This window comes from Amblyomma mixtum, chromosome 5 (assembly GCF_055824585.1).
Source record: "Amblyomma mixtum isolate Tamu chromosome 5, ASM5582458v1, whole genome shotgun sequence".
NCBI classification, from domain to species: Eukaryota; Metazoa; Arthropoda; class Arachnida; order Ixodida; family Ixodidae; genus Amblyomma; species Amblyomma mixtum.
This window is the reverse complement of record NC_143016.1, coordinates 163,980,261-164,007,593: the sequence shown is the minus strand read 5'-3', so window position 1 is coordinate 164,007,593 and position 27,333 is coordinate 163,980,261. Positions and strand designations below refer to the sequence as shown.

The following is a 27,333-nucleotide window of genomic DNA, read 5'->3' as shown; positions in this document are numbered from 1 at the left end:
GCACTGTTGGGAAGGGGTCTATTTTTGGGACGTGCTGCAGAGGACTTTAAAGAAACAGCTTCCAATCCACTCATACGGAATAAGGTTTTTCCCAACCAAAAAGGAGGATGGGGTTCCCTTAGACTTAGTCATGCTGGTGGGCCTCCACAGTATATGGCGCTCCCGCATGGCAGAGTATCTTTGTGACCCTGACGCACGGCCAGCCCGTACGTAGTTTAGAGAAAGTATGCACAATGTTCTGGAAGAACAAAAGCTAATAGTGGAGGTTCCTGAGTAGTTACCAAGGCTGGAACCCCTCGTAACTTTAAGAGAATTTTAAACTAAGTCAGGCCCACTCTTTGGGATCCTGGCTAACTCTGTATAGTGTATGTACATTTTATTATGTTCTGTTTTGTAATGTCGAAGCCCAGCAATAAAGAAAAAAAATGTCGTGGCCGAGTGGTTAAGGCGATGGACTTGAAATCCGTTGGGGTCTCCCCGCACAGCTTCGAATCCTGTCGACTGCGCGAAAGAGTGCTGTATTTTATTTTGCGTCCTCTCGCTTCATTGTATTGGAGATGACGAGCGAAAGCGCCTTCGTGTCGCAGTCGTGGCCGGGATTCGGCTTCCGGCCACCGAGCGTGACGGACGTGCGATGACGGGCTCCGTTGGAGCGGCTACAGCGGCCATGTCTGGCCGCGGAAACAGGATTTTTGCCTCGGAAGATGAATATCAGGTGATTCTGCCTACCCTTCCTACAGGAAATATTGTGTTAAACACAGTTTTTTTGCACGCTGACGTGCGGGCCCGCCCTTATCGGGTCGAAGATTTCAGGGATGCGCTGGCTCAGCAGATGCTGCTCCCCGAGGTTATCGCCTTGAGGGCGTATCGCATGAGCCATGTGTGGGCTATTACCTTCACCAGTGCTGATGGGGTGAAGAAAATTCTTTCTGCCCGGGAAGTGAAAGTGAAGGACCGCCGCTGTCTAGTCATCGACCCGGCAAACCAAGACGTCCGCGTCAAGCTGCACTGGTTGCTGCAGAACGTGCCCGACGAAGACGTGAGGGTAGCCTTCGCCCCGTACGGCAAGGTGAGCGAAGTCACCAAGGAACGGTGGCGCGTCCAGGGTGTCGCCAGCAAGGGGTCAACGACGCGCCTGGTTTCATTGAAAATGAATCCTGGCGTGAAATTGGAAGACCTCCCTCACGAAGTCAGGGTTGGCGGTGAGCTGGCTCTCGTGGTTGTACCGGGCAGAGCTCCGCTATGTCTGCGCTGCCACGGTACTGGACACATTCGCCGTGAGTGCAAAGTCCCAAGGTGCGGCGCCTGTCGCCGTTACGGACATGAGGATAGCAGCTGTGTACGTACGTACGCGAGCGCTGCCGTCCCAGTCAACAATGACGTCTCGTCCGAGCTTGTCATGGACGAGGCTGACGCTGAAGACGCTGCAGCAGAGGCAGGCGACGGAGCGGAGAAGGAAAAATCCCCGGCTGTGTCGACTCCTGGAACATCCGCAACCGCGGAGACGCTCAGCAGTAAACTGCAGCAACAGGAAGCGCCGCCTGCAGAAGTTAAGGCGTCAAAGAACGAAGTCTTCTCGGGGAGTGGGGCGTCAGCTCCCGGCGTTCCCCAACATGCTGAAAGCATGGAAGTGACGGATGCGTCAACCAGCAACCAGGGAGGAAAGCGACCGCACGAGCACAGCGCGAATGGAGAGCCTAAAGCGAGCGAGGGCGACGAGCCACCGCCGAAGACTGTTGGTGTGAGGCGAGCGACGCTGAAACCGCGGCCGAATATACCGGCCGATCAACGAGCGGCGGCTAAGCCGCCGCCTTAGTTGAGTGAGTGCGTTGTGTGTGGCTTCTGTGGACGCGAGATGGCCTTTTTCGGTGACGGACACCATGGGCTGGGTTTCCAGTCCGTACGCATGAGGCAGAGGTGCAAGAGACGTTGGAATACCGGCACTGTACCCATCGAGCTCCATGGACTAGGCAAGTCGCCCTCCACCGTCGCCTTGTGTCCTGAGGTACGCACCATACGGCTCCTGTACTTAAACTAGATGGCTTCAACACCTGTTAGAGCGTTGCGCATTGCAACAATTAATGTTAGGGGACTGGCTTCTAAAAAACGTCAGTACCAACTAAGCCGGTTGTTCCTCGATAATGACCTAGACATAATAGCCGTTCAGGAGACCAAAGTCGAAGGACAGGAACAGAGGGACCGTATGGTGCAGCCTTTTACGACACGGTACAATATTTGTGTGTGCCATTCGTCTGGCACATCGGGGGGCTGTGCTGTCTTTATTAGGAATTCCATGGGGATTGTCGAACAGAATTTAACTGTGTGTCAAACTGGCCGTTTGCTCGTAGTTGATTTTCTTTATTCCAATTTACTATGGAGGATCATATGTGTGTATGCCCCTAACAAAGAGAACGAGCGAGAGGAATTTTTTGAGCGTCTTGAACAATACGTATGCTGTGAGCGTTTAATTGTGCTTTTGGGTGACTTTAACTGCGTATGTAAAGCAGAGGACAGAACTACAAAAAGACTTGTCCGCGACAAAAGTGCGGAATCGTTGAATGCGCTTGTACACGAAAATGGTTTAGATGATGTTACCGAAGTTCTTTCGGTAGCATCGCATTTTACTCACTTTCAGGGTGAAAGTCACGCGAGATTGGACAGAGCGTATGTTTCCCTTGATCTTGTTCCTTTGTGCAACAGCTACGAGGTGAAAAACATGTCTTTTACTGACCACAGCTTAGTTACGTTTACCCTGGGGAAAAAAGAAGAAATCTAGTTTCTCGTGGGACCTTTGGAAGTTTAACGCACAGCTAGTCGAGGATGAACGTTTTGGTAATAAGGTTAATGAATGTATTAAAGCATTGCTATCAGCAGAGCCTGGGAACTGGGTAATTAGATGGGAAGACTTCAAGCAGCAAGTGAAGATGAACGCGATTGAAAGAGCAAGCGTTATTTGCCATGATAAACGTGCTGAAGAAAAAGAACTACATTGCCAACTTGACTTGCTCGTAAGCCTGGAAAGTTCCCAGCCGGGAAGATATAAGAAAGAGATAAGAGAAACAAAAAGTAAACTTGAGATTATCGAAAAAAACAAGTATACAGCTGCCGTGATAAGGGCGCGTGCTGAACGTCTATGGCTTGACCAAGTGCCTACTAAACGCTCGCTTAGTGATGAAAAGAAGTACGCGACTCAAAATGAAATAAAACAAATCAGGTATAGAAACGAGGCAACGAATGATAGTAAGTTGATTCAGTTAGCTTTTGTTGAGCAGTATAGGGAATTGTTTGGGCGCCGTCAGCTTGAAGAAGAGGGCTTTACAGAGACGTTCTTGTCTCGTATGCCAAAGCTTGGAGATGAAATAAAAATAGGGCTGGAGGTACCAATCAGCGTAAGCGAAGTGGGAAGAGCAATCGAAGAGCTGAGTGCCGGAAAATCTCCTGGTCCTGATGGCTTAGGCAGTGATTTTTATAAGAGTTTCAAAGCCGAACTCACCCATGCTCTGCACTGCGTCTTCACCGAAATTTATGAAACAAAGAAAATGCCTCCGTCATTTAAAACAGCACACGTGGTTTTAGTGCCCGAGAGTGAAGACCAGGCTAAACTGCTGTCCGTTGGGGCTTATCGGCCGATAAGCCTGACCAACGTCGACTATAAAGTGTTTATGAAGATTCTTGCCAATAGACTGCAAAAGGTTATAGAGGACTTTGTAGGGCCGCACCAAACGTGCGGTATTAAAGGTCGCACCATAGGAACGAATGTGCACATTGCTAGAACTGTTCTTGAATGTTGCGATGCGTTCGTGGGACGAGTTGCCATGATGCAGCTTGACCTGGCGAAAGCCTTCGATCGCGTGTCACACGAAATTCTTTTCGCCGTTCTAGAATATGCCAACGTCGGCTCTGTAATATTACAAGGTGTACAGATAGCGTACGAAAACTGTGTTACGCGTATCATAGTCAACAAACAGCTTACTGAACCTGTGCCTGTCTGTTCCTCGGTCAGGCAGGGCTGCCCGCTCTCGCCCCTGCTCTTTGCGATCTATCTTGAGCCTTTTCTGTTATCGCTGTTACACAATGATGGGATCTGCGGATTCACTCTTCAGTCAGTGCAAGTAAAAGTGCTTGCTTACGCTGATGATATCGCTGTTTTTTGCGCGGACCAAGAAAGCGTTAAAGAAGTTGTGAAAGTTGCGGGGGCCTATTGCAAAAAGACCGGGTGCGAAGTTAACTGGGATAAGTGCATTGGGTTTTGGCACGGTGATTGGGAGAGCCCACCACCAGTGTTTGCCAACATGCAATGGACGACCTCCCCTGCGAAGTATTTGGGGGTACCCTTAGAGCACTATAAGAACAGTACAGAGTTGTGGGGTGAGGTAACGCAGAGTGCAAGGAAAAAAGCGGATGGATGGAAAGGACGTGACCTGTCTGTTTTCGCGCGTGCAAGTGTGTGCAATGTATTTTTGATAGCCAGAATTTGGTATTTTTTGCAGTTTTTGCTCATCACCAGAGCAAACGTGCAGAAGCTGCATAGAGTGTTTGCTGTTTTTATTTGGAGCTCGAATTGGGAGCGAACTAGTCGAGCTAATTTGTTCCTACCGGTCAAAAGAGGTGGCCTTGGACTATCCAACTTGTTTCTGAAACAAGTTGTCTCAAGATTTTTGTTTCTACGTGATCAAACCGATCCTTTGTTGCGCACAATGTTGCAGGTGCGCTTAGGAAATGTGTTACCGGAATTTGTTGTGTCCAGTTTCCCAGCCACGAATCGTGCTGTAACTGGTTTTTTACGTGAAGTTGTGGCTGCCTTTCAAATTTTGAGCTCTCATTTTTCGACAGAGTATCTGACTTCTGTACCCAGGAAAAAATTGTACAAGGATTTGCTAGATATCTTTATACCTGTACCCTTATACCGATCCTTTTACTGCGGAGGCCCAGGCAAAGATGTGCTAAATCGAGTTAAGAAGATGCCGGTAAGACCGAACGTCAAATCCTTTTTCTTTAAACTACGCACTGGTACCCTTCCGGTGAAAACATGGCTAAACGATAAGGGCATTTTCGTACCATGGAACGTCGACTGCACACTGTGCAAAAAACCCGAGACCATCGAACATGTCTTTATCGACTGCTGGGACCCGGTTTTCCACTGGGATATCTTGCAAAGAACATTAAAGAAAGAGCTACCTGTTACTCCATATGGCATCCGGTTCCTACCTATAGAAAATGACGAAGTGCCATACGATATGTTTATGCTACTGGGCCTCCACAGCATCTCGAAAACTAGGATGGCGGCTAGGCACGCAGACGCAAATGTGCGACCTGTCAGGGAAAACTTCATAGAAAGTGTAGTCTCTCTGAGAGATGTTCTCCGCAGTCAACCTCAACCACCGGACTGGGTGGCAGTTATGGACAAATTGATCGAAATGAAAATGTTTTAATCCGTCGCCTGAGCCAAAGTCTGGCTAGCGACTTTTTACGCCTGCGCATGTATTGTTTTCCGGCAATAAAGAAAAAAAAAAGCAGTCGTGGCCGAGTGGTTAAGGCGATTGACTTGAAATCCATTGGGGTCTCCCCGCACAGGTTCGAATCCTGTCGACTGCGCGAAAGAGTGCTGTATTTTATTTTGCGTCCTCTCGCTTCATTGAATTGGAGATGACGAGCTAAAGCGCCCTCGTGTCGCAGTCGTGGCCGAGGATTCCACTTCCGGCCGCGATAGCGAACGGACGCGTGTGAAATGGGCTCCGTTGGAGCGGTATCAGCGGCCGTGTCCGGCCGCGGTAACAGGTTTTCTTCTGCATCGGATGATGAGTATCGTGTTGTTTTGCCTAGTCTGCCTTCAGGGCGTTTGGTTTTGAATACCGTTTTTATGCATGCGGACGTGAGAGCACGGCCCTACCGAGTAGAAGACTTCAGGGATACGCTGGTGAATTTGAATCTGCTCCCCGAGGTTACGGCCTTGGGGGCGTATCAAATGAATCACGTGTGGGCAGTTACCTTCAAGTGTGACGCAGGTGTGCAAAGACTGCTCGCCAACAACGAAGTGCAAGTGAAGAACCATCGCTGCGTTCTCATCGACCCGTCTCACCAGGACCTACGGTTGAAACTGCACTGGCTGCTGCCCACCGTCCCCGACGACGACGTGCGGGCGGCTTTGCTAGTGTACGGGAAAGCGACAGATGTGGTCAAGGAGCGTTGGAGGGTGAATGGTGTGTCTGACAAGAGCTCGACGACCCGGACAGTGACTTTGAAGCTCAAGGCCGGTGTGAAGCCGGAAGATATACCGCATCAGCTTAGGATTGCTGGTGAGCTGGCCCTTGTCGTGGTGCCGGGCAGGGCACCCCTCTGCTTGCGATGCCAGAGCACAGGCCACATACGGCGTGACTGCAAGGTACCGCGCTGTGTGCTATGTCGTCGCTTTGGCCACGACGAGACCGAGTGCGTGCGTACCTACGCCAGCGTCGCAGGGCCCGCGAGGAGTGACGATAACTCGGAGCTCCTAATGGATGAAGCTGATGCTGAAGCAGCAGCCAAGGCGGAGTCGGAAGACAAAGCTACGGCTGGAAATGAGCCGGCTGAGCAAGCCTCGGGCGAAACAGTACGCCAAGGCACTCCGAACCTCGAAGAAAATGGCACACCTGAGAGAACAGAAGACCCATCGACGGCGAGGTTGGTTCAGGACGAGAAGATAAACGCGACCTCGATGGGAAGCGCCAGCGAGGGGGAGCAGAACATGGACACATCAAACGAGGGCACCGCCGCCGCGGCGACTAAACGCTCGCACGAAGTCGTCGAGGAAGATGACACATCTTCTGGCCCGCCCGTCAACGGAGAGCCACCGTCAAAAGCAGCTCCCGTGCGTCGGTCGACGTTGCGACCTCGGCCGAACATCCCTCCAGACCGGAGGACGACGACGAGGGCGACGACGCCGCCGCCGACGCCGCCGACGCAGCCGCCGCCGCCGGCGGCCTCGTAGTTGTAAGTTTTGGGACTGGACGAGCGCTTGTTCTGGCGCTGAGGATGCTTCTTGTCAACGGTAAGCACCATCCTCTTGGTCTCCTTCCATACTACAATGGCGCTGCCAGATAGAGCTTTGCGATTCGCCACAATCAATGTCCGAGGGCTATGTGCGAGGAGGAGGCAACGGCAGTTATATAGGTTGTCAACGGAAAAAGATTTAGATATTATTGCCGTACAAGAGACGAAAATTGAAGGAGATGTTGAGACCGAGAGTATGGTGCTGCCTTTCATGTCACATTACTACGCGTGTGTGAGCCATGCGGTTGGGAGATCCGCAGGCTGTGTTCTTTTTGTGCGCCAACATTTGGGGCTTGAGGTGCAGGCCGTACGGTCGGATATTGCAGGACGTATGGTTCTTTGCGATTTTAGTTTTGGTTCAGTGCTATGGCGCGTGATATGCTTGTATGCTCCTAATGTACTCGAGGAAAGACGACAGATGTTTGAGGGACTCAAAAATTATTGCGATGTCGATCGGAAACTAGTACTGATGGGAGACTTTAATTGTGTTTTAGCGGCGCGAGATAAAGCGAACGATACACCGTACAGAGACGCCAGCACGGCAGAACTTCGAAGCTTAATCGATGAATTTGGGCTCGAAGACGTAGCGGAATGCTTGGACGACGACCACTGCGTTCGCTTTACGCATTTCCAAGGAGCCAGTCACGCCCGGCTTGATAGAATGTACGTTTCGGCCGAATTGACAGCGCTTTGCCGAGAGTACCATGTGCAGTCTGTGTCATTCAGCGACCACTGTCTTGTCTGGTTTGATATTAAGAACAAGAAAGAAAATAAAAATAAATTCACATGGGAGTTATGGAAGTTTAACGCGAAGATTTTAGATGACGACGTTTTCAAGGAACAAGTGTCAAGTATGCTTGAAGAAATTAAGGATGATACAGCCACAGTGGTTTGCGAACAATGGGAGACTTTCAAGCAAAAAACTAAAATGAAAGCGTTGGAACGAGCTAGCGCTATAAAGTACGAGAATGATAAGTATGAGACGAACTTACGAAAGAGCCTGAAAATGCTAATAAATCAAGAAAACTCAGCTCCAGGCACGTTCAAGGCTGACATCTGTTCGCTCAAACATAAGCTCGAACAGTTTGATATCGACCGATACCGCGGTGCGCTTGTACGAGCCAGAGCCGATAAAGAGATAACCGGTGAGGCACCAACTAAAAGAGCACTGGCAAGGGAAAGAAAATGGGCCCGCAAGAATGTGATTTCCGAAGTTGAACAAGACGGCATTATTTTGAACGAACAGAACGACATCGAAAATGCTTTCACCCTGTTTTACAAAGGTCTATTTGCGCTTAGAGCGGTAGACTTAGAAATCTTCAGGACAGAATTCCTGGCTTTAATGCCTAGGATTAATGACAACTCAAAAGAGGTGTTAGAGCGCCCGATTACTGTCGCTGAAATAGAGTTGGCTATCGATGACTTAAAACGAGGGAGGTCACCAGGACCAGATGGATTAGGCGCCGAATTCTACAAGACTTTCAAGAATGAATTAGCCCCTATAATAGCCCACCTTTTAGAAGACGCATATGAACGGAAGCGCCTACCGCCTTCTTTCCTGGCCACGCATACAGTTCTCATCCCCAAAACAGAGGATCCAATCGCTTTAAGGCAAGTAAAGTCCTATCGTCCAATCAGCTTAACGAACGTCGACTACAAGATCTATATGAAAGTACTGGCTAAAAGACTTCAAACGGTTATAAAAGAGATTGTTGGACCACACCAGACTTGCGGTATAAGGGATCGGTCAATATTCACTAACATTCACACGGCGAGATGCGTGCTGGAGTGCTGCGATGCACTAAACATGAACGTCGCAATGCTCCAGCTCGATTTGGAGAAAGCGTTCGATCGTGTACCACATGAAATCTTGTTTACACTTTTGCAACACGTCAACGTGGGAGCAGTTATCACAGAGGGTGTCGCGATGGCTTACAGGGGATGCACAACGCGCCTAGTAATCAACAAATCGGTAGGAGCACCGATCGAGGTGCAACGATCCGTGCGACAGGGTTGCCCCCTCTCACCATTACTTTTTGCCTTATATATCGAACCCTTCTGCCTTAGTATAATAGACACCAGCTACGTAAAAGGCTTTAAATTACAGCTAACCGAAGTGAAACTGTTGGCATACGCGGATGATGTGGCGGTTTTCTGCGTTGACAATGAGAGCATCTTGAAAACGGTGGAAATTGTTAAGCGTTTCTGTGATGCCAGCGGCAGCGCTGTTAACTGGGGCAAGTGCCTTGGATTTTGGCACGGTTCTTGGGCGACGAAACCAGGCACTTTCGCCAACATGCAATGGGCTGATACACCAGCGAGGTACCTAGGTGCTCCTTTAGAGTTTTACCGCGACAGTGAGCCCTACTGGCGGAGCCAAGTTGCAGAAGTGCGTGAAAGAACGGAGAAGGTTAAAGGAGGGGACTTGTCTATGTTTGCGCGCAGCACTGTGTGCAATGTGTTTTTTGTTACCAAACTGTGGTATGTGCTAAGTGTTTTGCACTGCTCACGCGCCAATGTACAAAAGTTGCACCGTGTATTGGCCATCTTTGTGTGGGGGTCGGTATGGGAGAGGACAAGCCGTACCAACCTCTTCCGGAGAGTTAGTCAAGGAGGCCTGGGCTTGTCGCATTTATTCCTGAGGCAAGTGGTCAACCGTTTTTGTTTCCTTCGAGATGTGAAGGACCCTTTTTTGCGTACTGTAGTACAGATCAGATTGAGCAGACTTTTACCGGATTTTGTGGTATCTACCGAGTGTATACCAGGAGGTGTTTTTGGATTCCTGAAGGAGGTTGCGGTTTCCTGTAACTTCCTCAGCGCACGATTTTCCTACCAATATCTTGCAAAAGTAAAACGCATACAGCTATACAAGGACCTTACAGACCTGGTTTTTCCTGTGCCACTGTATCGAACAATGTACAGCACCCATCCAGGCAGCGATGTTTTAAAGCGTGTGAAGCGAATGTATGTAGCTCCGGGAGCCAAGTCCTTTTTCTTCAGGCTGCACACCGGAACGTTGGAGGTAAAAACTTGGATGGCAGAGAAAGGATTGTATGTTCCATGGGGTGATCATTGCTTTATATGTAGAAAGCCAGAAACTATCGAGCATGTTTTTTTGGACTGCTGGGGAGGAGTGTTCTTTTGGGACATTCTTCAAAGAACATTGAAAAAAGATCTGCCCCTTGACCCCCGTGGGATTCGTTTCCTAGCAGTGGAAAATGAAGAAGGTGTACCGTTTGACGCAGTAATGCTCATGGGATTGCACTGTATTTGGAAGGCCTGCATGGCGGCCCGACATGCTGACATCGATGCAAGGCCGGCGCAGGAGTACTTTCGCGAGTCTGTAGGCAGATTCTTGGAAACCTACAAAACTTTGAAACAAGTGCCTGAATGGGTACCGAGAATTGAGCCTCTAGTCCATATGAAACGCTTTTAGCGCCTTACGTCAGCCAAGGTGTGGTTGATGGTTTTAGCCCATACCGACGCCATGTACCATTAAGTGTGTGTATACTTCTCTTGTTTTCTTGTGATGTATGTGTCTAAGCAGGCAATAAACAAAAAAAAAAAAAGGCGATGGACTTGAAATCCATTGGGGTCTCCCCGCACAGGTTCGAATCCTGTCGACTGCGCGAAAGAGTGCTGTATTTTATTTTGCGTCCTTTCGCTTCATTGAATTGGAGATGACGAGCGAAAGCGCCCTCGCGTCGCAGTCGTGGCCGATCATTCTACTTCCGGCCACTGGCGTGTACGGACGCAGGATCATGAGCTCCCACGGAGCGGCGACGGCGGCCATCGATGGCCGCGGAAACAGGTTCAGCGCCGAAGACAAGGAGTATGAGATCTTTTTGCCTACCCTGCCCACCGGACGTGTTGTTCTAAACACAGTTTTTTTGCACGGAGATGTGCGTGTGAGACCTTACAGGGTCGAAGACTTCAGGGACGCCCTCGCCAACACTGGTGCGCTCCCCGACGTCGTGGCGTTGGGGGCGTACCAGGTAAACCACGTGTGGGCGGTAACCTTCAGCAGCCAAGAAGCCGCGAAGAAATTAGCCGCCTTGAAGGAGCTTGAGGTAAAGGGACGCCGGTGCATTGTTTTCGACCCGGAGGATCAGCAGGTAAAGCTGCGCCTGCATTGGATGCTGTACGGCGTCGCCGATGACGACATCCGGACTGCTTTCGCGGCGTTCGGAAACGTGACCGAGGTGACGCGGGAGCGTTGGCGCGTTCAAGGAATGAAAGAGAAGGGATCCACCACGAGAACAGTGCTGCTCAAGTTGAAGCCAGGTATGAAGGTGGACGACCTGCCCCACCAGGTTCGAGTCGCCGGCGAGTTAGCTCTCGTGGTGGTGCCCGGGCGGCCGATGCAGTGCCTGCGTTGCCACGGCGCGGGTCACGTTCGTCGCGACTGCAAGGTTCCCAGGTGCTCCAAGTGCAGGCGCTACGGACACGCGGACGAGGACTGCGTCCGTACCTACGCGTCTGCGACCGGGCTCGGAGGTAAAGGAGACAGCGCGGAGCTGATGGATGTCGCGGAGGCTGAGGACGCAGCGAGGGGTACCGACGAGTTGGGCAACCTCCCTGTGTCGCTGGACACGTCGGCGACTTCAAGCGGCGACGCCCCCCTTGCCAGTGCACCAGGACTCCAGCCACCAACGGGAGACTCGCCTCAGTCAAAGGAGGCGACTTCGGGGGATGCAAAAAGCCTACCAGTGCCCATGGACTTTGTAGCGAAGGAGCCTACCGAGGGTCATCGGCAGAACACCGGTGGCCGTGCGACCACTGTGGCTACGCCTGGGAAGCGTCCCCATGGAGACACCAGCCCCGACGGCGACAAGGAGGCGGCGCCCAGCGTAGAGGAACCACCAGCAAAGACGCCTCAAGCAAGGCGGGCCAGTTTTCGGCCGCGCCCTAACCTTGCGAGCGAGAAGCGCGCCGGCGACAAGGCGCCTCCCGAGCTGGGCCAGGTGCACGCTCAGGATGACGCCGGCGGCGATGGCGGCGGTGGCGTCTAGCCATGTGCTGGACGCGAGAGGTAAGCACCACGCTTTCGGTCTCTTCTTCTTATGTAGAAATGGCTCCTGCATCTCCGCTGAAAGTCGCCTCCCTGAATGTTAGAGGTCTGGCAGGAAAGAGAAAGCAAGGCCAGCTCTTTCGGCTTTTAACGGAGCACGGCATAGATGTACTGGCTGTGCAGGAGACGAAAGTAGACGGCGAAGAAGAGACCGGGAGCATGGTGCAACGTTTCACGTCCTCGTTTTTTGCTGTAGTCAGCCACGCTGTAGGCACATCGGCTGGCTGTGTTCTTTTTCTAAAGAAGTTGCCGGGGCTAGAAGTGCAAGCTCATTTCTCTTGTATGTCGGGCCGGTGTGTTTTCCTTGACTTTCGATTGAATAACGTCGAGTGGCGGATTATTTGTCTGTACGCGCCTAATGAAGCAGAAGAAAGGGCGCAGTTTTTTTATAGCATCGAAGAGCGCCTTCGTAGTGACAGACAGCTGATCGTCCTGGGCGATTTTAATTGTGTTCTTAGTGCGCGAGATAAGACAAGCCCTCGACCCTTTAGAGATGCCAGCACACAAGTGTTATCGCTAATGGTTGAGAAATGGAACATGGAAGATGTGGCAGAGTGTCTTGAGGGAACGCGTGCAGTAAAGCTCACACACTTTCAGGGTTCTAGCCATGCACGGCTGGACCGCATTTATGCATCCGTCGATGTCTTACCTGAATGTCATAGTTACGATGTTGTGCCAGTATCTTTTTCAGACCATTGTTTAGTTAAATGTTGTTTTGGGATGGTAAAGAGAGGGAATTCTTTTTCGTGGGAAATGTGGAAATTCAATAATAAACTCTTGCAGGACGAACTGTATACCAGCATAGTAAAAGATGAAATAGCAAAAATAGGCCCCGGTAAAAATATGCACATATGGCAACAGTGGGAGCTGTGTAAAGAAACTATAAAAATTAAAGCAATAGAGAGGGCTTCCTGTATACGGTTTCAAGAAAAACAGAAAGAGACAGAGTTAAAGAAGCTGCTCCAAGGCTGCTTCAACAGGAATCTCTAGCGCCGGGGAAATGGACTGAAGATGTAAGGAAAACAAAGCAAAAACTAGAATTGATGGAAGAAGAACGGTATCGGGGAGCGTTAGTAAGGGCAAGGGCAGAAGACATAGCTGCAGGGGAGACGCCATCAAAACGAGCGCTAGGGTTGGAAAAGGCAAACGCTGAAAGAAACCACATCGACAAAATAGAATGGGGCGGTGTCTTGTCGGCGGACAACGACCACATAAAAGCAGCTTTCAACGAGCATTACCAAGCGCTCTTCGCTTCCCACGTGGTAGACACTATCACGTTTAAAGATAAGTTTCTGGCGGCGATGCCGCGTCTCGGTGATGACGTAAAAGAGAGATTAGAAATGGCTATCAGTGAAGCCGAAGTGGAGCATGCAATCGCCAGTTTAAACCCCGGTAAATCGCCGGGACCAGATGGGCTCAGCGCGCGTTTTTACAAAGAATTCAAGCACGAAATTGCCCCTATTTTGAACGTGATATTTAACGCAGCCTACACAGTAAATGCACTGCCTCCGTCATATGGGTCATCCCATACGGTGCTCATTCCTAAAACGGATCAAATAGATAAATTGCGACTGGTTACAGCCTACAGACCCATAGCACTTACGAACGTTGAATATAAAATTTTTATGAAGGTTTTGGCTCGGAGGTTGCAGACGGTGATTAAGGATATAGTTGGGCCACACCAGACGTGTGGGATAAAAGGGAGGTCAATAATGTCCAATATTCATAAGATGCGAAGTGTGCTTGAGTGTTGTGATGACTCGAATGGTCGGGTGGCCATTCTCCAGGTCGACCTTGAGAAAGCTTTTGACTGTGTCGATCACGAAATTTTGTTTTCTATTTTGGACCATGCGAATGTTGGGTCAGTTATCCGCAAGGGCGTGGCCCTGGCGTACCGAAACTGCACGACGAGATTGATCGTAAATAAGAGTCTGGGGGCCCCCATTAGCGTGCAGCGTTCGGTGCGACAGGGCTGCCCTCTCAGCCCTCTTTTGTTTTGTATATATATTGAGACATTGTGTATTAAAATATTGAACAATGATAACGTAAAAGGGTTTAAGTTACAAGCAGCCGAGGTGAAGCTGCTGGCGTACGCGGACGATGTTGCACTTTGTACGGTTGACCATGAGAGTATAACCGAGGCTGTCAAATGTGTCCGTGAGTTCTCTCAGGTTACCGGAAGCGGGGTGAACTGGGCCAAGTGCCTTGGGTTCTGGCATGGACGGTGGCCATCGCAGCCTGACCACTTTGCAAATGTGACGTGGGCGAAAACCCCAACCAAGTACTTAGGTGTCGAGCTTGATGGTTACCGCCAAAGTGAGCAATATTGGCAAGAGCAGACGAAAGCGCTACGGGAGAAAGCGGAGAAGTGGAAAGGTGCCAACTTATCGATTTTCGCCAGGGCTACTGTATGTAACCTTTTTTTTATCAGTAAACTTTGGTTTGTTATGCAAGTTTTGCATTGTTCGCGTGTAAACATACAGAAGCTCCACAGGATTTTCGCTGTCTTTGTTTGGGCTGCAGAATGGGAACGCTGCAGCAGAACAAATTTATTCCGTCGGGTAAAAGACGGCGGCTTGGGACTTGGACACCTCTTTTTGCGGCAAGTGGTCAATCGGTTTTTGTTTTTCCGCGACGTTTCTGACCCTTTCTTGCGCACTGTCTGCCAAGTTAGGCTGCGGCGCCTACTGCCGGAGTTTGTTGTCTCCACCGAAGAAGTTACGTGTGGTATTTTCGGCTATTACAGAGAGGTCGTCGCAAGTCTTAGATTTCTTTCAGTGCGTTTTTCTAATGAATATTTGTCCTGTGTAAAACGGAAAAAGCTGTACCACGATTTATGTGACACTGTTTTACCACAACCTTTGTATAGAGTCTTATACAGTGGAGGCCCAGGCTCGGACGTCTTAAAGAGGGTAAAGAAAATGCAGGTGCCGCCAGGAGCTAAGACCTTTTTCTTTAAATTACACACCGGAACGTTGCCAGTAAAGAAATTTTTTGAGGAAAAGGATTTATTTTTACCTTGGGGTTCGCGTTGTTTAATCTGTAAGCAGCCGGAAACAGTAGACCATGTTTTTTTACATTGTTGGGAAGGGGTTTATTTTTGGGATGTTTAGCAACGGACTATGAAGAAAGATTTCCCCCTAGATTCGCATGGCATTCGATATTTAAGCATTGATAATGACGACGGGGTTCCATTTGATTTAATTATGCTCCTGGGTCTCCACTGTATATGGCGCTCAAGAATGGCAGGCTATCACTGTGACAGGGAAGCACGCCCTGCCCGAATTTATTTCCGAGAGTGTATGGACTGGTTTGTCGCTATACAAAAAGCGGCTGCGGAACCTCCCGAGTGGCTCTCAAGGGTAGAGCCTTTGTTGTCCTTGCGGGAGTTTTAATGTGACGAAGCCAGCCTGATGCTGGCTGAGTATGACTTTCAGTGTGTTCATTGTCTTGTATTATTGCTTTTGTGATTTGTCTGTTCTTTTTCGTGCAGTGTTGTTTTCCAAAGCCAGGAAATAAAGAAAAAAAAAAAAGCAGTCGTGGCCGAGTGGTTAAGGCGATGGACTTGAAATCCATTGGGGTCTCCCCGCACAGGTTCGAATCCTGTCGACTGCGCGAAAGAGTGCTGTATTTTATTTTGCGTCCTTTCGCTTCATTGAATTGGAGATGACGAGCGAGAGCGCCCTCCGTGGCGTAGTCGTGGCCGAGTGAGGATTCTGTTTCCGGCCACGCCAGTGAACGGACGCAGGATGCAGGGCTCCGCAGGAGCGGCTTCAGCGGCCATGTCTGGCCTCGGTAACAGGGCTATGGAACAGGAAAACGACTATCAGGTTGTACTGCCAAGTCTCCCAACAGGGTGTTTTGTTTTAAATACAGTTTTTTTGCACGCGGATATTAGTGCCCGGCCGTACCGGGTGGAAGATTTCCGTGACGCGTTGGCTCAGCATTCACTGCTCCCAGACGTTATCGCCTTGGGGGCGTATCGCATTAGCCACGTTTGGGCCATCACATTGAAGGATGCGGACGCAGTGAAGAAGATTGAAGGCGTCGGTGAGCTGCTCGTGAAGAAACGCCGGTGCCTTGTGATTGACCCGGCAAACCAAGATGTGCGCCTCAAGCTTCTCACTGGCTGCTGCATTGCGTGCCGGACGAGGACGTGCGGGTCGCACTTGCGCCGTATGGAAAGGTGCCCGAAGTTACCCGGGAGCGCTGGCGCGTGCACGGCGTGTCAGAGAGGGGCTCTACCACCAGGATTGTCACGCTGAAGTTGAAAGCTGGCGTCAAACTTGACGACTTGCCGCACCAACTGAATGTCGGTGGTGAGTTGGCCCTCGTCGTGGTTCCAGGAAGGCCTCCGTTGTGTCTTCGTTGCCGAAGTACGGGGCACATTCGTCGGGAGTGTAAGGTCCCGCGGTGCTGAACCTGCCGACGTTTTGGCCACGAAGACAGTCAGTGCTCCCGTTCTTACGCGAGCATCGCCGGTCCTGGAAGCAGTGAAGATGCTTCGGAGCACCTGATGGATGAGGCGGACGCGGAAGAGGCTGCGAAAACAACGGGGCAACCAGCGAGAAAAGATGGGCCTACGTTGACGCTTCTTGTAAAGAAGACGGCGTCCGTCACCGCAGCGGCTACTCCACAAGTAGAGCAGGAGCCCCAGCAAGGTGGAGGTGATAGAACGGTGGACACGCCACCACAAACTCTACAAGCCCCAGGCAGCTTGGAGTCGTGCAACGCCGACACCATGGAAGTCAGCGATGATGTGGCTGTCTTAACCGCTGCGAAACGGTCCCACGAGGAAAGCGTCGGCGACAAGCCGCAGGCCGGAGCTGGCAGCGACGAGCCACCATCAAAAACAACGGGGACCCGACGTCCGTCCTTGAAGCCGCGCCCGAACATTGAGGCTGCGACACGGCAGGCGGAAAAACCGCCTCCGTAGTTTTGTTGTTTCGTTGGCGGGAGTGTTGGTTGTGCGTCGTCCGACGTAGTGCGCTCTCACCTGGAACTCCGCGTTTGTGTGCGCGGATTATGGAAGCTGCTGCGGGGAATGGGCTTATAGTGCCTCCAGACGCATCGTTGGGAGGCCGCACATGCGTGCAAACGCAGCGGAACAAGGAGAGTCACACGCACGACTGAGGACGTAGGCGCCATATGGAGCAGATTGGATTGTTTTGATTAATCGCATGGCTATTAAACTAGAAGCCCCATTGCGTGTCGCAACTTTGAATGTCAGAGGGCTGGGAGCGCGAAGGCGGCAATGTCAACTTAATCGCTTGAAGCTTGATAATGACCTAGACTTAACAGCTGTGCAAGAGTCAAAGATAGACTCTCAATACCAGACCGACCGCATGGTGTCATCTTTCCGCGCAAACTTCGATGTGTGTGTGTGTCACTCTGTCGGTGCGTCAGGTGGATGCCTTCTTTTTATTCGTAATACACTAGGTATAAGTGTAGAGTCTGTACTTGCATGTGAAAGTGGTCGTCTCTTGGTTGTAGATTTTTCGTTTTCAAATTTATTTTGGCGCGCAGTTTGCGTTTATGCCCCCAATGTTGAAAGTGATCGTCAGGTGTTTTTTTCTTCCATTGAGCCTTACTTGAGTTGTGACAAAGTTTTGATCCTAATGGGAGACTTCAACTGTGTGTGTGCTGCTTCTGACCGCGTAAAGTGTAGACCAGTGAAGGACAAAAGTGCCGAACTATTGAATGCCTTCGTGCACGACTATTCTTTGGAAGACATTGGAGATATGTTTTCAGCCGGAACCCTGCCTGAATACACGCATTTTCAGCGCGATAGTCATGCAAGATTGGATAGGTTGTATGTATCGCTTGATATCGTGCCGCTCTGCACTGGATACGCCGTAAAACCAGTGTCGTTTAGTGATCACTGCCTTGTGAGTGCGACTTTTGGAATGAAAAAAAGAAAGTCACGCTTTAACTGGCATCTGTGGAAGCTGAACAAAAATCTTTTAGATGACGAAGAATTTGTCCAGGAAATTACAAAAGACTTTGACAGTGCGCTAGCTGCGCCTGTAGACAGCGTGTCAGTCGAATGGGAAAGTTTCAAAGAAAGAGTGAAGATTAAAGCAATAAAAAGGAGTAGCGTAATTCAGTATCAACGGAAGGAAAGAGAAAAAACTTAACGGACAGCTCGAGTGCCTCTTGAGCATGGAAAGTAGTAAGCCAGGCTTTTTTCACTAAACAAATAAAATACGTAAAATGTCAGTTCGAAAGAATCGATACTGAGAGGTACCGAGCGGCGGTCGTACGCTCAAGGAACGACAGATTATGGGCAGGTGAAGCACCTACGAAGCGAGCGCTATCAGGTGAAAAGCGCTACGCTTGCCAGAAGTAAATCAGGCAAATAAGACACGAGGGGAACATTATAAACGACTCTAGAGGTATTCAGCGTGCTATTATGGAGCACTTTTCTGACCTTCTTAGTAATGAGCGCGAGCGCACTGAAGGATTTGAAGAGAATTTTTTACGACTGATGCCAATTCTAGAGGACGATGTTAAGGGGCGTCTTGAGCTGCCTATTACTTTGGAAGAGATTGAGACGGCAATAGATGACCTTCCATCTGGGAAATCTCCTGGGCCAGATGGACTGAATGCTGCCTTCTACAAATACTTTAAAAACCAAGCTGCTCAGTTTTTATTGAATGTCATAACTGAAGCCTATCATCGAAAAAAGGTCCCGACGTCGTTCACTACTTCACACATTGTACTTATTCCCAAGTCTGATGACAGAAAAACGAGTGTTGGTGGGTTCCTATAGACCTATCAGTCTTACCAACGTCGATTACAAGGTATACATGAAGGTTCTATCAAAAAGGCTGCAGAGCGTAATCGACAAGTTAGTTGGGCCACACCAGACCTGTGGCATCAGAGGACGCAGCATAGCCACAAATATACATGTGGGAAGAACAGTACTGGAATGTGTTGACGCGCTTGGAAGTCAGGTTGCTATGACACAGCTAGACTTGGCAAAAGCGTTCGATCGCGTTTCGCACGATTGTTTTCAGCATCCTAGAGCATTCAAACCTTGGTAGTGTAATCGTAGATGGGGTGAAAATGGCCTACGCAAACTGTACGACGCGTATCATAGTTAATGACGAACTTACTGACAGCCTCATGTCTGCTCGTCGGTGAGGCAAGGGTGCCCGCTCTCTCCGCTGCTTTTTGCAATGTACCTTGGCCGTTATGCCTGACCATTCTCAACAGTGATTATGTCACGGGTTTCAAGCTGCAATCCGCGCATGTCAAACTCCTTTCATACGCGGACGACATAGCAGCCTTTTGCACGAACAGAGACAGCATTCTTGAAGTTCAGAGAGTTGTTGAAAAGCTGTGGTCAGACTGGATGTGAGGTCAACTGGGAGAAAAGCTCTGGATTTTGGCACGGTGATTGGGACGTTACACCGAATTCTTTTTCACGACTGCAGTGGTCTCGCTTGCCAACGCGCTACCTTGGTGTGCCCCTGAACTGTTATCGCGATCACAGCTCAGACTGGAGTGAAGAGACCTCAACGGCGAGAGAGAAAGCGGACGCGTGCCAAGGAAGGCAGGTGTCAGTCTTTTCGCGCGCCTATGTCTGCAATGTGTTTCTGATCTGAAGATACGGTATGTCATGAATGTGCTGTGTGCATCGAGAGCCGCTATTCAAAAAATTCACCATGTGTTTGCTGTTTTTCTTTGGTCGTCGACCTGGGAGAAAACCAGGCGAACAAACCTGTTTCTTCCAGTCAAAAAAGGAGGCGTTGGACTGATTCATTTGTTTTTGCGACAAGTTGTATCACGCTTTATTTTCCTGCGCGACCAAAATGACATCTTTTTGCGAACTGTGATGCAAGCACGGCTGCAAAGACTGCTCCCCAGAATCGTAGTGTCGTCCGGCGAAAGCATGTGTGGCGCTGTGACGGGATATTTGCGTGAGGTCGTGCTCTCTTACAAGTTGTTAGAAGTTCGATTTTCCCCGGACTACTTGTACAATGTATGCAAGAAAAAGCTGTACAGAGACCTGGTTGACACCATGATGCCGATACCTTTGTACCGTGCGCCTTACCGTGGAGGCCCAGGGCAGGATATTTTAAAACGTGTGAAGAAGATGCCAGTTAGGCCGGCAGTGAAAACGTTCTTTTTCAAGTTGCACAGTAATACACTGCCCGTAAAAACTTGGCTTCATGAAAAAGGACTCTTTGTCCCTTGGACAACCGACTGCTTGTTATGTAAGTAGCCCGAAACTATCGAACACGTGTTTTTTAGGGTGCTGGGACGCAGTATTTCATTGGGACGTTCTACAGAGAACTATTAAAAAAGAACTCCCACTGGACCCTTATGGCATCCGGTTTTTACCAGTGGATCACGCAGATGTACCTTATGACTTATTCATGCTCCTTGGCCCCCACAGCTTGTGGAAAACGCGAATGCAAGTAAGGCACGCGATATTAATATTCTCAGTGTACGTGAAAACTTCATTGAAAGTGCTGTTTGCCTACGGGAATGTTTCAGGGAACAACCTGACCCACCTCATTGGGTAACACTTCTGGATGACTTGGTCAAGCTGAAGAAATTTTAACCTCACTCGCTTCAGCTGAAGTGCAGCAGAAGCGATATTTTAAATGAGCCTTTGTGTTGTGTCGTTTTCGGAAATAAAGAAAAAAAAGCAGTCGTGGCCGAGTGGTTAAGGCGATGGACTTGAAATTCATTGGGGTGTCCCCGCACAGGTTCGAATCCTGTCGACTGCGCGAAAGAGTGCTGTATTTTATTTTTCTCATCTTGCTTCATTGAACTGGAGATAACGAGCGAGAGCGCCCTCGTGTCGCAGTCGTGGCCGAGCATATGTATATATATGCTTTGTATACAAAATCATGTAAATAAATACCATGAAAGAAAAAAAAAGTCGTGGCCGAGTGGTTAAGGCGATGGACTTGAAATCCATTGGGGTGTCCCCGCACAGGTTCGAATCCTGTCGACTGCGCGAAAGAGTGGTGTATTTTATTTTTCTCATCTTGCTTCATTGAATTGGAGATGACGAGCGAGAGCGCCCTCGTGTCGCAGTCGTGGCCGGATTCTGCTTCCGGCCACGCTAGTGAACGGACGCAGGATGCAGGGCTCCGTAGGAGCGGCTTCAGCGGCCCAGCAGGGCCGCGGTAACAGGATTTTTGATACTGAAGACCCGGAATATCAAGTGTTGCTGCCTCAACTGCCAACAGGCCGTATTGTTTTAAATACGTTGTTTTTGCATGCTGATGTGCGGGCCAGGCCGTATCGCGTGGAGCACTTCCGCGATGCGCTGGCGGGCTTAGGCCTACTGCCCGATGTTATCGCCCTTGGGGCGTATCAGATGAGCCACGTTTGGGCAATCACCTTCAAGAGCGACGAAGGCGTCAAGAGGCTCGCAAGCGTCAAGAACATGAAAGTGAAGGAGCATCGCTGTATTGTGGTCGACCCAGCCAACCAGGCGGTGCAATTGAAGCTGCATTGGATGCTGTACAACATGCCTGACGACGACATACGGACAGTCCTCTCACCTTACGGAAAGGTGATTGACGTTTGCCGGGAGAAATGGCGTGTTCACGGCGTGCAAGAAAAATCATCGTCAACGCGAGTGGTGTCCTTGGTTCTGCGGACGGGTCTCACCGTGGAAGACCTGCCCCACCAACTTCGTATCGCCGGTGAGCAGACCTTGGTTGTTGTCCCTGGCAGAGCACCGTTGTGCTTGAAATGCCGAAACACCGGTCATGTTCGACGTGACTGCCGCGTCCCGAAATGTACGCTTTGTCGTCGCTACGGCCATGACGAAGCGCAGTGTGAAAGGACGTACGCGTCGGTAACAGGACCGGCGCCCAAGGAAGACGTGGCGGACCTTTTCATGGACGAGGCTGACGTCGCTGAGGCCTCCCGCACGGAGAGTCGGCCGTCGGACACGGCCGTAATGCCGTCTGAGCATAGCGCTGGCCTACCGAACGCGGCTACAGTGCAACTTACTCAGCAGAAAACTGAAGAGGAAAAGCCAAGCGATGAAAATGTGAAGGAGTTGGCCACCGAACCAGCCGCTACCGAGGTGGATGCAGCAAAACACGCACCTGGAAGCGATTTGATGGACGTCGCAGAATCGGGTGTAAGCAACGCGGCGAGAAAAAGGTCACGGGACTCAGCCAACAACCAGCACGAGAACCTTGGCAACGAGAGCAACGATGAACCCCCGCCGAAAGCACCGGTGGGCCGTCGGGCGCCCTTCCGTCCGAAACCGAACATTCCGCCGGACAGACGGCCGGCGGCAACACCGCCTCCGTAGGACGTGGCGCCTACTGGGGCGTCCAGGCCAGCGTCGTCAAAAGATGGACGCCTTTTCAGAAGTAGCCGCTGCGTACACCGCAAATGTACGCGTGGGAATTGTGCTGCCAATTGCTTACTTGTTGCAAAGCGCTAACATCAGTACTTCTGAAGGAACCAGCGCACAAAACACAACGGACAAGAAAAAGGTGGTACACGACCGACAGGAGCGCTGAACTTACAACTTTATTTCGGAAGTAAAGATGCAACGTATATATACAGCCATGTCAGGGAGGCGTGTCACACAGGGAAAGCAAGAACAAGTGAAATCTACAAGGTCATGATGAGACAAGCGGCACAAGCAAACCAAAAACCTTAACTAATATAACATGTGAAGGTGACCAGTTTCAAAGGAGGCAAGAAAAACAACAGGGGAAAAAAAAAACAAGGAAAAAAACGCCAGACCTCGTGAAGATGAAAATTGATACTGATAACAAAAACCGATAAAAACAAAAAGGCAAAAGCCAATAAAAGCGATAAAAGCAATAAAGTTAACAGGGCAATGGAAATGAAAAAGATAAGATGCCAACAAGTAACACAGCAAAAAATACTAACAGCTAAAATTAAGAAAACATCGCGGAAAAAACTAACAGCTAAAAGGTAAAACCCACTGAAACATAAGGTTAAGTCTTGTGTAAACAAATAGCGGAATAAAGTTGGCGGGAAAAAGACGGTTGCATAAGGTCGGAAGTTAAAATGCTAGTGCCTCTAATTTTGTGCCAGATAGACGAGTTCTTTCTCAGATAGCGACACTGAAGGCTGGCTAATGCACTTTTCTTTTAACGACGCTATCGTCATTGCCTCAACTATTTCACGGGGCCTCGTGTTTCTGATTGTGGCTATTACCCGAGTTTTTTCGAAGTGTGGCAAACATCCTGTTTCTACATCTTTGCAATCCCGACAACGGATACCAATGTGACGGCACTTTTGAAGATTTGCGTTGTAATCATGTTCTTTTAGTCTTTCATTTAAACAACGCCCTGTCCATTTCCATTGCCCTGTTAACTTTATTGCTTTTATCGCTTTTATTGGCTTTTGCCTTTTTGTTTTTATCGGTTTTTGTTATCAGTATCAATTTTCATCTTCACGAGGTCTGGCGTTTTTTTCCTTTTTTTTTCCCCTGTTGTTTTTCTTGCCTCCATTGAAACTGGTCACCTTCACATGTTATATTAGTTAAGGTTTTTGGTTTTCTTGTGCCGCTTGTCTCATCATGACCTTGTAGATTTCACTTGTTCTTGCTTTCCCTGTGTGACACGCCTCCCTGACATGGCTGTATATATACGTTGCATCTTTACTTCCGAAATAAAGTTGTAAGTTCAGCGCTCCTGTCCGTCGTGTACCACCTTTTTCTTGTCCGTTGTGTTTTGTGCGCTGGTTCCTTCAGAAGTATGTATTACCAACTAGCCCAACAACAAGTGTTGCTCTAATATCAGTAGTTACCCAGAGGTACTGTGCGAACGGTGTGCTCTATAAGATAAATGGCTCTGAGACTAGAGACAGCATTAAGAGTTGCCACCTTGAATGTTCGTGGCCTTGGAGCACGTAGGCGACAGTATCAACTTAGTCGCCTCTGTATGGAGAAGGAACTCGATGTCATCGCGATACAAGAAACTAAGGTCGAGACTCAAGAGCAGACCGATCGCATGGTGATGCCTTTTACCGCGCATTATAATGTGTGTGTATGCCATGCTAATGGCATGTCAGGCGGGTGCGCACTGATGATACGGAAGAGTGCTGGCATTATTGAAGACAGTATGACTGTTTGCCAAACTGGCCGCATGCTTATTGTAGATTTTTCTTTTTCTGAATCCTTGTGGCGGATCATATGCGTTTATGCTCCTAACAATGTGAATGACCGAATGGTATTTTTTGAGTACATTGAGCCTTGTTAAAGTGTGATCGCTTTGTCATATTTCTCGGTGATTTTAACTGTGTGTGTTTTGCGGAGGATCGATTCAGAGGTGCACATGTTCGTGACAAAAGTGCTCTCCTCTTGAGCTCACTAATTGAGGAGCACAACCTAGAAGATGTGGGCCGAGTCTTCACTGGCGGTATGCTTCCGCAGTACACACACAATCAGAGAGAGAGCCGAGCAAGGTTGGACAGAGTGTATATTTCACTGGACTTGATGCCCCTATGTAACAGTTACAGTGTCACACCACTATCATTCACAGATCATAGCTTGGTGAGCTTCGCACTCGGGAAAAAAACTAAGACGACACGATTTAACTGGGACATGTGGAAATTCAATGAAAAGCTTCTTGATGATGAACTGTTCTCAAGCAGAGTTAAGGGAAAATTAACAGAGATGCTGACAATGAAGCATGAAAACTTTCGGACTGCATGAGAGGAATTTAAGAGCCAAGTTAAGCTCATTGCAATCGAAAGAGGAAGCAGCCGGAAGCACGAAGAACTGCAGAAGCAAAAAGAGCTGCAAAGGGAACTGGAATTTCTTTTAAACGTACAAAACTTTGACCACGATCAATTGGCTGAGAGCGTGAAGAAAGTGAGACATGAACTAGAAGTTATCGATACAGAGCGATACAAGGCTGCAGTCATACGTTCTCGCAGTGAAAGGTTATGAATGGGTGAGGTGCCAAACAAGCACGCAATGAGCGGTGAAAAACGGCAGGCGTCAAGAAACGAGATCAAGCAGATACGTTTCCAAAATGAAGTGACGTCAGATCCCGCGGTGATCGAGAATGCTTTTGTTGACCATTATCGCGATGTGTTCGGCAATGTCACACGCCTCGAGCCAGGCTTCGACAGCGATTTCATGATCGGAATGCCAAGACTGGATGACGATGTTAAGGACAGCCTAGAAATGCCAATAAGTGTGAGCGAGATCAAAACAGCGATAGAGAAGCTGCCGTCGCGCAAATCGCCTGGGCCGGACGGCCTAGGCGCAGCTTTTTACAAAGCTTTCAGTGAAGAATTGGCGTGCATTTTGCATAAACTTCTGTCAGAAGCGTATGAATTTAAAAAAGTCCCTCCTTCATTCCGGACATCACACAGAGTGCTGATTCCAAAAACCGATGATCCGGAAAAGCTCCTTCTTGTAGGCTCATATAGACCGATATCTCTCACCAATACAGACTACAAAATTTTTATGAAAGTCTTAGCTGGACGATTACAAGTGGTAATTAAAGAGCTAGTAGGGCCACATCAGACGTGCGGCATTAGAGAGCGCACAATTTCAACGAACACCCACATCGCAAGAAGTGTACTAGAATGTTGTGATGCCCTTGAGGGTCGAGTGGCCATGTTACAGCTTGACCTTGCGAAGGCCTTTGACCGCGTCTCGCATGAGGTGCTTTTCAGTATACTACAGCACTGTAATGTTGGGAGCATAATTTTAGACGGTGTCAAAATGGCTTATGAAGAATGTTCAATGCAGATTATCATCAACAAGTGCCTTAGTTCAAGGGTGCTAGTCCGCTCCTCTGTGAGGCAAGGATGTCCCTTGTCTCCTCTCCTTTTTGCCATATACCTCGAACCTTTCTGTAGGGCAGTCATCCTTGATGCAAACATACGTGGTTTTAGGCTGCACGCCGCTGAAGTTAAAATGCTGGCTTATGCAGATGACGTTGCAGTCTTCTGCGAGGACAGAGAAAGCGTGCTAGAGGCTGTGCGCATTGCCAGAAATTTCTGTTGCTATACTGGGGCCCAGATTAACTTTGAAAAAAGTGTGGGAATATGGCATGGGAGCTGGAATACGACACCCGCCAATTTCGCGGGTATAGAGTGGACTTCAGTGCCTGCACGGTATCTCGGGGTGCCCCTTCAGCACTATAGGGACTCGACGCAGTTCTGGAGTGAACAAACAGAAGATTTGAGGGAAAAAACAAAAGGATGGCAGGGTCGCGGATTATCGGTGTTCGCGCGTGCGGCAGCGTGCAATGTTTTTTTGATTGCCAAAGTGTGGTATATGATGCAAGTGTTGTTCATGCCTCGTATAAATGTGCAAAAGATGCACCGAGTGTTTGCCGTCTTTATCTGGAACTCCACTTGGGAGCGGACCAGCCGTACAAACCTTTTTCGCAAAGTTCGCGATGGTGGACTAGGGCTCTCACACTTGTTTATACGACAGATCGTATCGCGATTCTTCTTCCTGCGAGATGAAAGTAACGATTTTCTCCGTACAGTCATCCAGGTGAGATTGGCGAAAACACTGCCTGAGTTTGTTGTTTCCACATCCAATGTTGCCAGTATAAGAGTGACCGGCTACTACCGAGAAGTAGTTGCTTCCTTTAGAATACTTTGTGCACGTTTTTCTTTGGAGCATTTGTCCTCAGTGACAAACAAACAACTGTACGCGGACTTAGTTGACAGCATGCTGCCCACCCCATTGTATAGGACGGTGTACTCTGGAGGCTCAGGTAAAGATGTACTGAAGCGAGTCAGAAGGATGCCTTTAAGACCGGCGGCCAAAACGTTTTTCTTCCAGTTGCACACAAACACACTCCCCGTTAAAGTATGGCTGGAACAGAAAGGAATATTCGTGCCTTGGACAACCGATTGCTTACTGCGTAAAAAGCCGGAAACAATTGAACATGCCTTCATTGAATGCTGGGACGCAGTATTCCACTGGGATATTTTGCAGCGCACTCTAAAAAAAGATCTCCCCATAACACCCTATGGAATACGATTTCTGCCAGTTGAAAGTGATCAAGGGATACCTTTCGATATGTTCATGGTCCTGGGCCTCCACAGCTTGTGGAGGACGAGAATGGCTTTTCGGCACGCAGATGCCAATGTGCGATCTACGCGCGATAACCTAATCGAAAGTGTTTCATATATTAGAGAAGTGTATCGTGCACAAAATGAACCCCCTGAGTGGGTTACCATCCTTGATGACTTGGCGTGTCTGAATAAATTTTGAAATACCCGCATCGCATGCT

At 49.3% G+C, this 27,333-nt stretch overlaps 5 protein-coding genes, 4 non-coding genes and 1 pseudogene across 9 annotated transcripts; all 10 read left to right on the top strand.

Annotated features, from left to right (window-relative positions):
- The first annotated feature begins 634 nt into the window (after nucleotides 1-634).
- LOC149344395 (uncharacterized) lies at nucleotides 635-1,816 on the top strand. The gene has a single exon (XM_089547226.1). It carries the CDS (start codon nucleotides 635-637, stop codon nucleotides 1,814-1,816), a length of 1,182 nt encoding a protein of 393 aa, XP_089403352.1.
- Nucleotides 1,817-4,292: 2,476 nt separating this feature from the next.
- Nucleotides 4,293-5,432, top strand: LOC149344394 (uncharacterized). The gene has a single exon (XM_089542619.1). It carries the CDS (start codon nucleotides 4,293-4,295, stop codon nucleotides 5,430-5,432), a length of 1,140 nt encoding a protein of 379 aa, XP_089398745.1.
- Nucleotides 5,433-5,513: 81 nt separating this feature from the next.
- TRNAS-UGA (transfer RNA serine (anticodon UGA)) lies at nucleotides 5,514-5,595 on the top strand. The gene has a single exon. It is a non-coding gene; the product is annotated as a tRNA-Ser (tRNA).
- A 111-nt stretch (nucleotides 5,596-5,706) lies between these two features.
- LOC149344392 (uncharacterized) lies at nucleotides 5,707-6,997 on the top strand. Its single transcript, XM_089542618.1, has one exon. The coding sequence runs from the start codon at nucleotides 5,729-5,731 to the stop codon at nucleotides 6,965-6,967; it is 1,239 nt and encodes a 412-aa protein (XP_089398744.1). The 5' UTR covers nucleotides 5,707-5,728; the 3' UTR covers nucleotides 6,968-6,997.
- An 8,636-nt stretch (nucleotides 6,998-15,633) lies between these two features.
- TRNAS-UGA (transfer RNA serine (anticodon UGA)) lies at nucleotides 15,634-15,715 on the top strand. The gene has a single exon. It is a non-coding gene; the product is annotated as a tRNA-Ser (tRNA).
- Nucleotides 15,716-15,849: 134 nt separating this feature from the next.
- On the top strand, nucleotides 15,850-17,036 carry LOC149344390 (uncharacterized; annotated as a pseudogene).
- Nucleotides 17,037-20,759: 3,723 nt separating this feature from the next.
- TRNAS-UGA (transfer RNA serine (anticodon UGA)) lies at nucleotides 20,760-20,841 on the top strand. Its single transcript has one exon. It is a non-coding gene; the product is annotated as a tRNA-Ser (tRNA).
- Nucleotides 20,842-20,992: 151 nt separating this feature from the next.
- On the top strand, nucleotides 20,993-21,074 carry TRNAS-UGA (transfer RNA serine (anticodon UGA)). Its single transcript has one exon. It is a non-coding gene; the product is annotated as a tRNA-Ser (tRNA).
- Nucleotides 21,075-21,200: 126 nt separating this feature from the next.
- LOC149344387 (uncharacterized) lies at nucleotides 21,201-22,394 on the top strand. The gene has a single exon (XM_089547225.1). The coding sequence runs from the start codon at nucleotides 21,201-21,203 to the stop codon at nucleotides 22,392-22,394; it is 1,194 nt and encodes a 397-aa protein (XP_089403351.1).
- Nucleotides 22,395-25,802: 3,408 nt separating this feature from the next.
- Nucleotides 25,803-27,314, top strand: LOC149344386 (uncharacterized). Its single transcript, XM_089542617.1, has one exon. It carries the CDS (start codon nucleotides 25,803-25,805, stop codon nucleotides 27,312-27,314), a length of 1,512 nt encoding a protein of 503 aa, XP_089398743.1.
- Nucleotides 27,315-27,333: the final 19 nt, after the last annotated feature.

Coding starts and splice junctions, on each gene's coding strand:
- LOC149344387 (XM_089547225.1), top strand. CDS start 21,201: ATGCAGGGCTCCGTAGGAGCGGCTTCAGCGGCCCAGCAGGGCCGCGGT.
- LOC149344392 (XM_089542618.1), top strand. CDS start 5,729: ATGGGCTCCGTTGGAGCGGTATCAGCGGCCGTGTCCGGCCGCGGTAAC.
- LOC149344395 (XM_089547226.1), top strand. CDS start 635: ATGACGGGCTCCGTTGGAGCGGCTACAGCGGCCATGTCTGGCCGCGGA.
- LOC149344394 (XM_089542619.1), top strand. CDS start 4,293: ATGCAATGGACGACCTCCCCTGCGAAGTATTTGGGGGTACCCTTAGAG.
- LOC149344386 (XM_089542617.1), top strand. CDS start 25,803: ATGGCTTATGAAGAATGTTCAATGCAGATTATCATCAACAAGTGCCTT.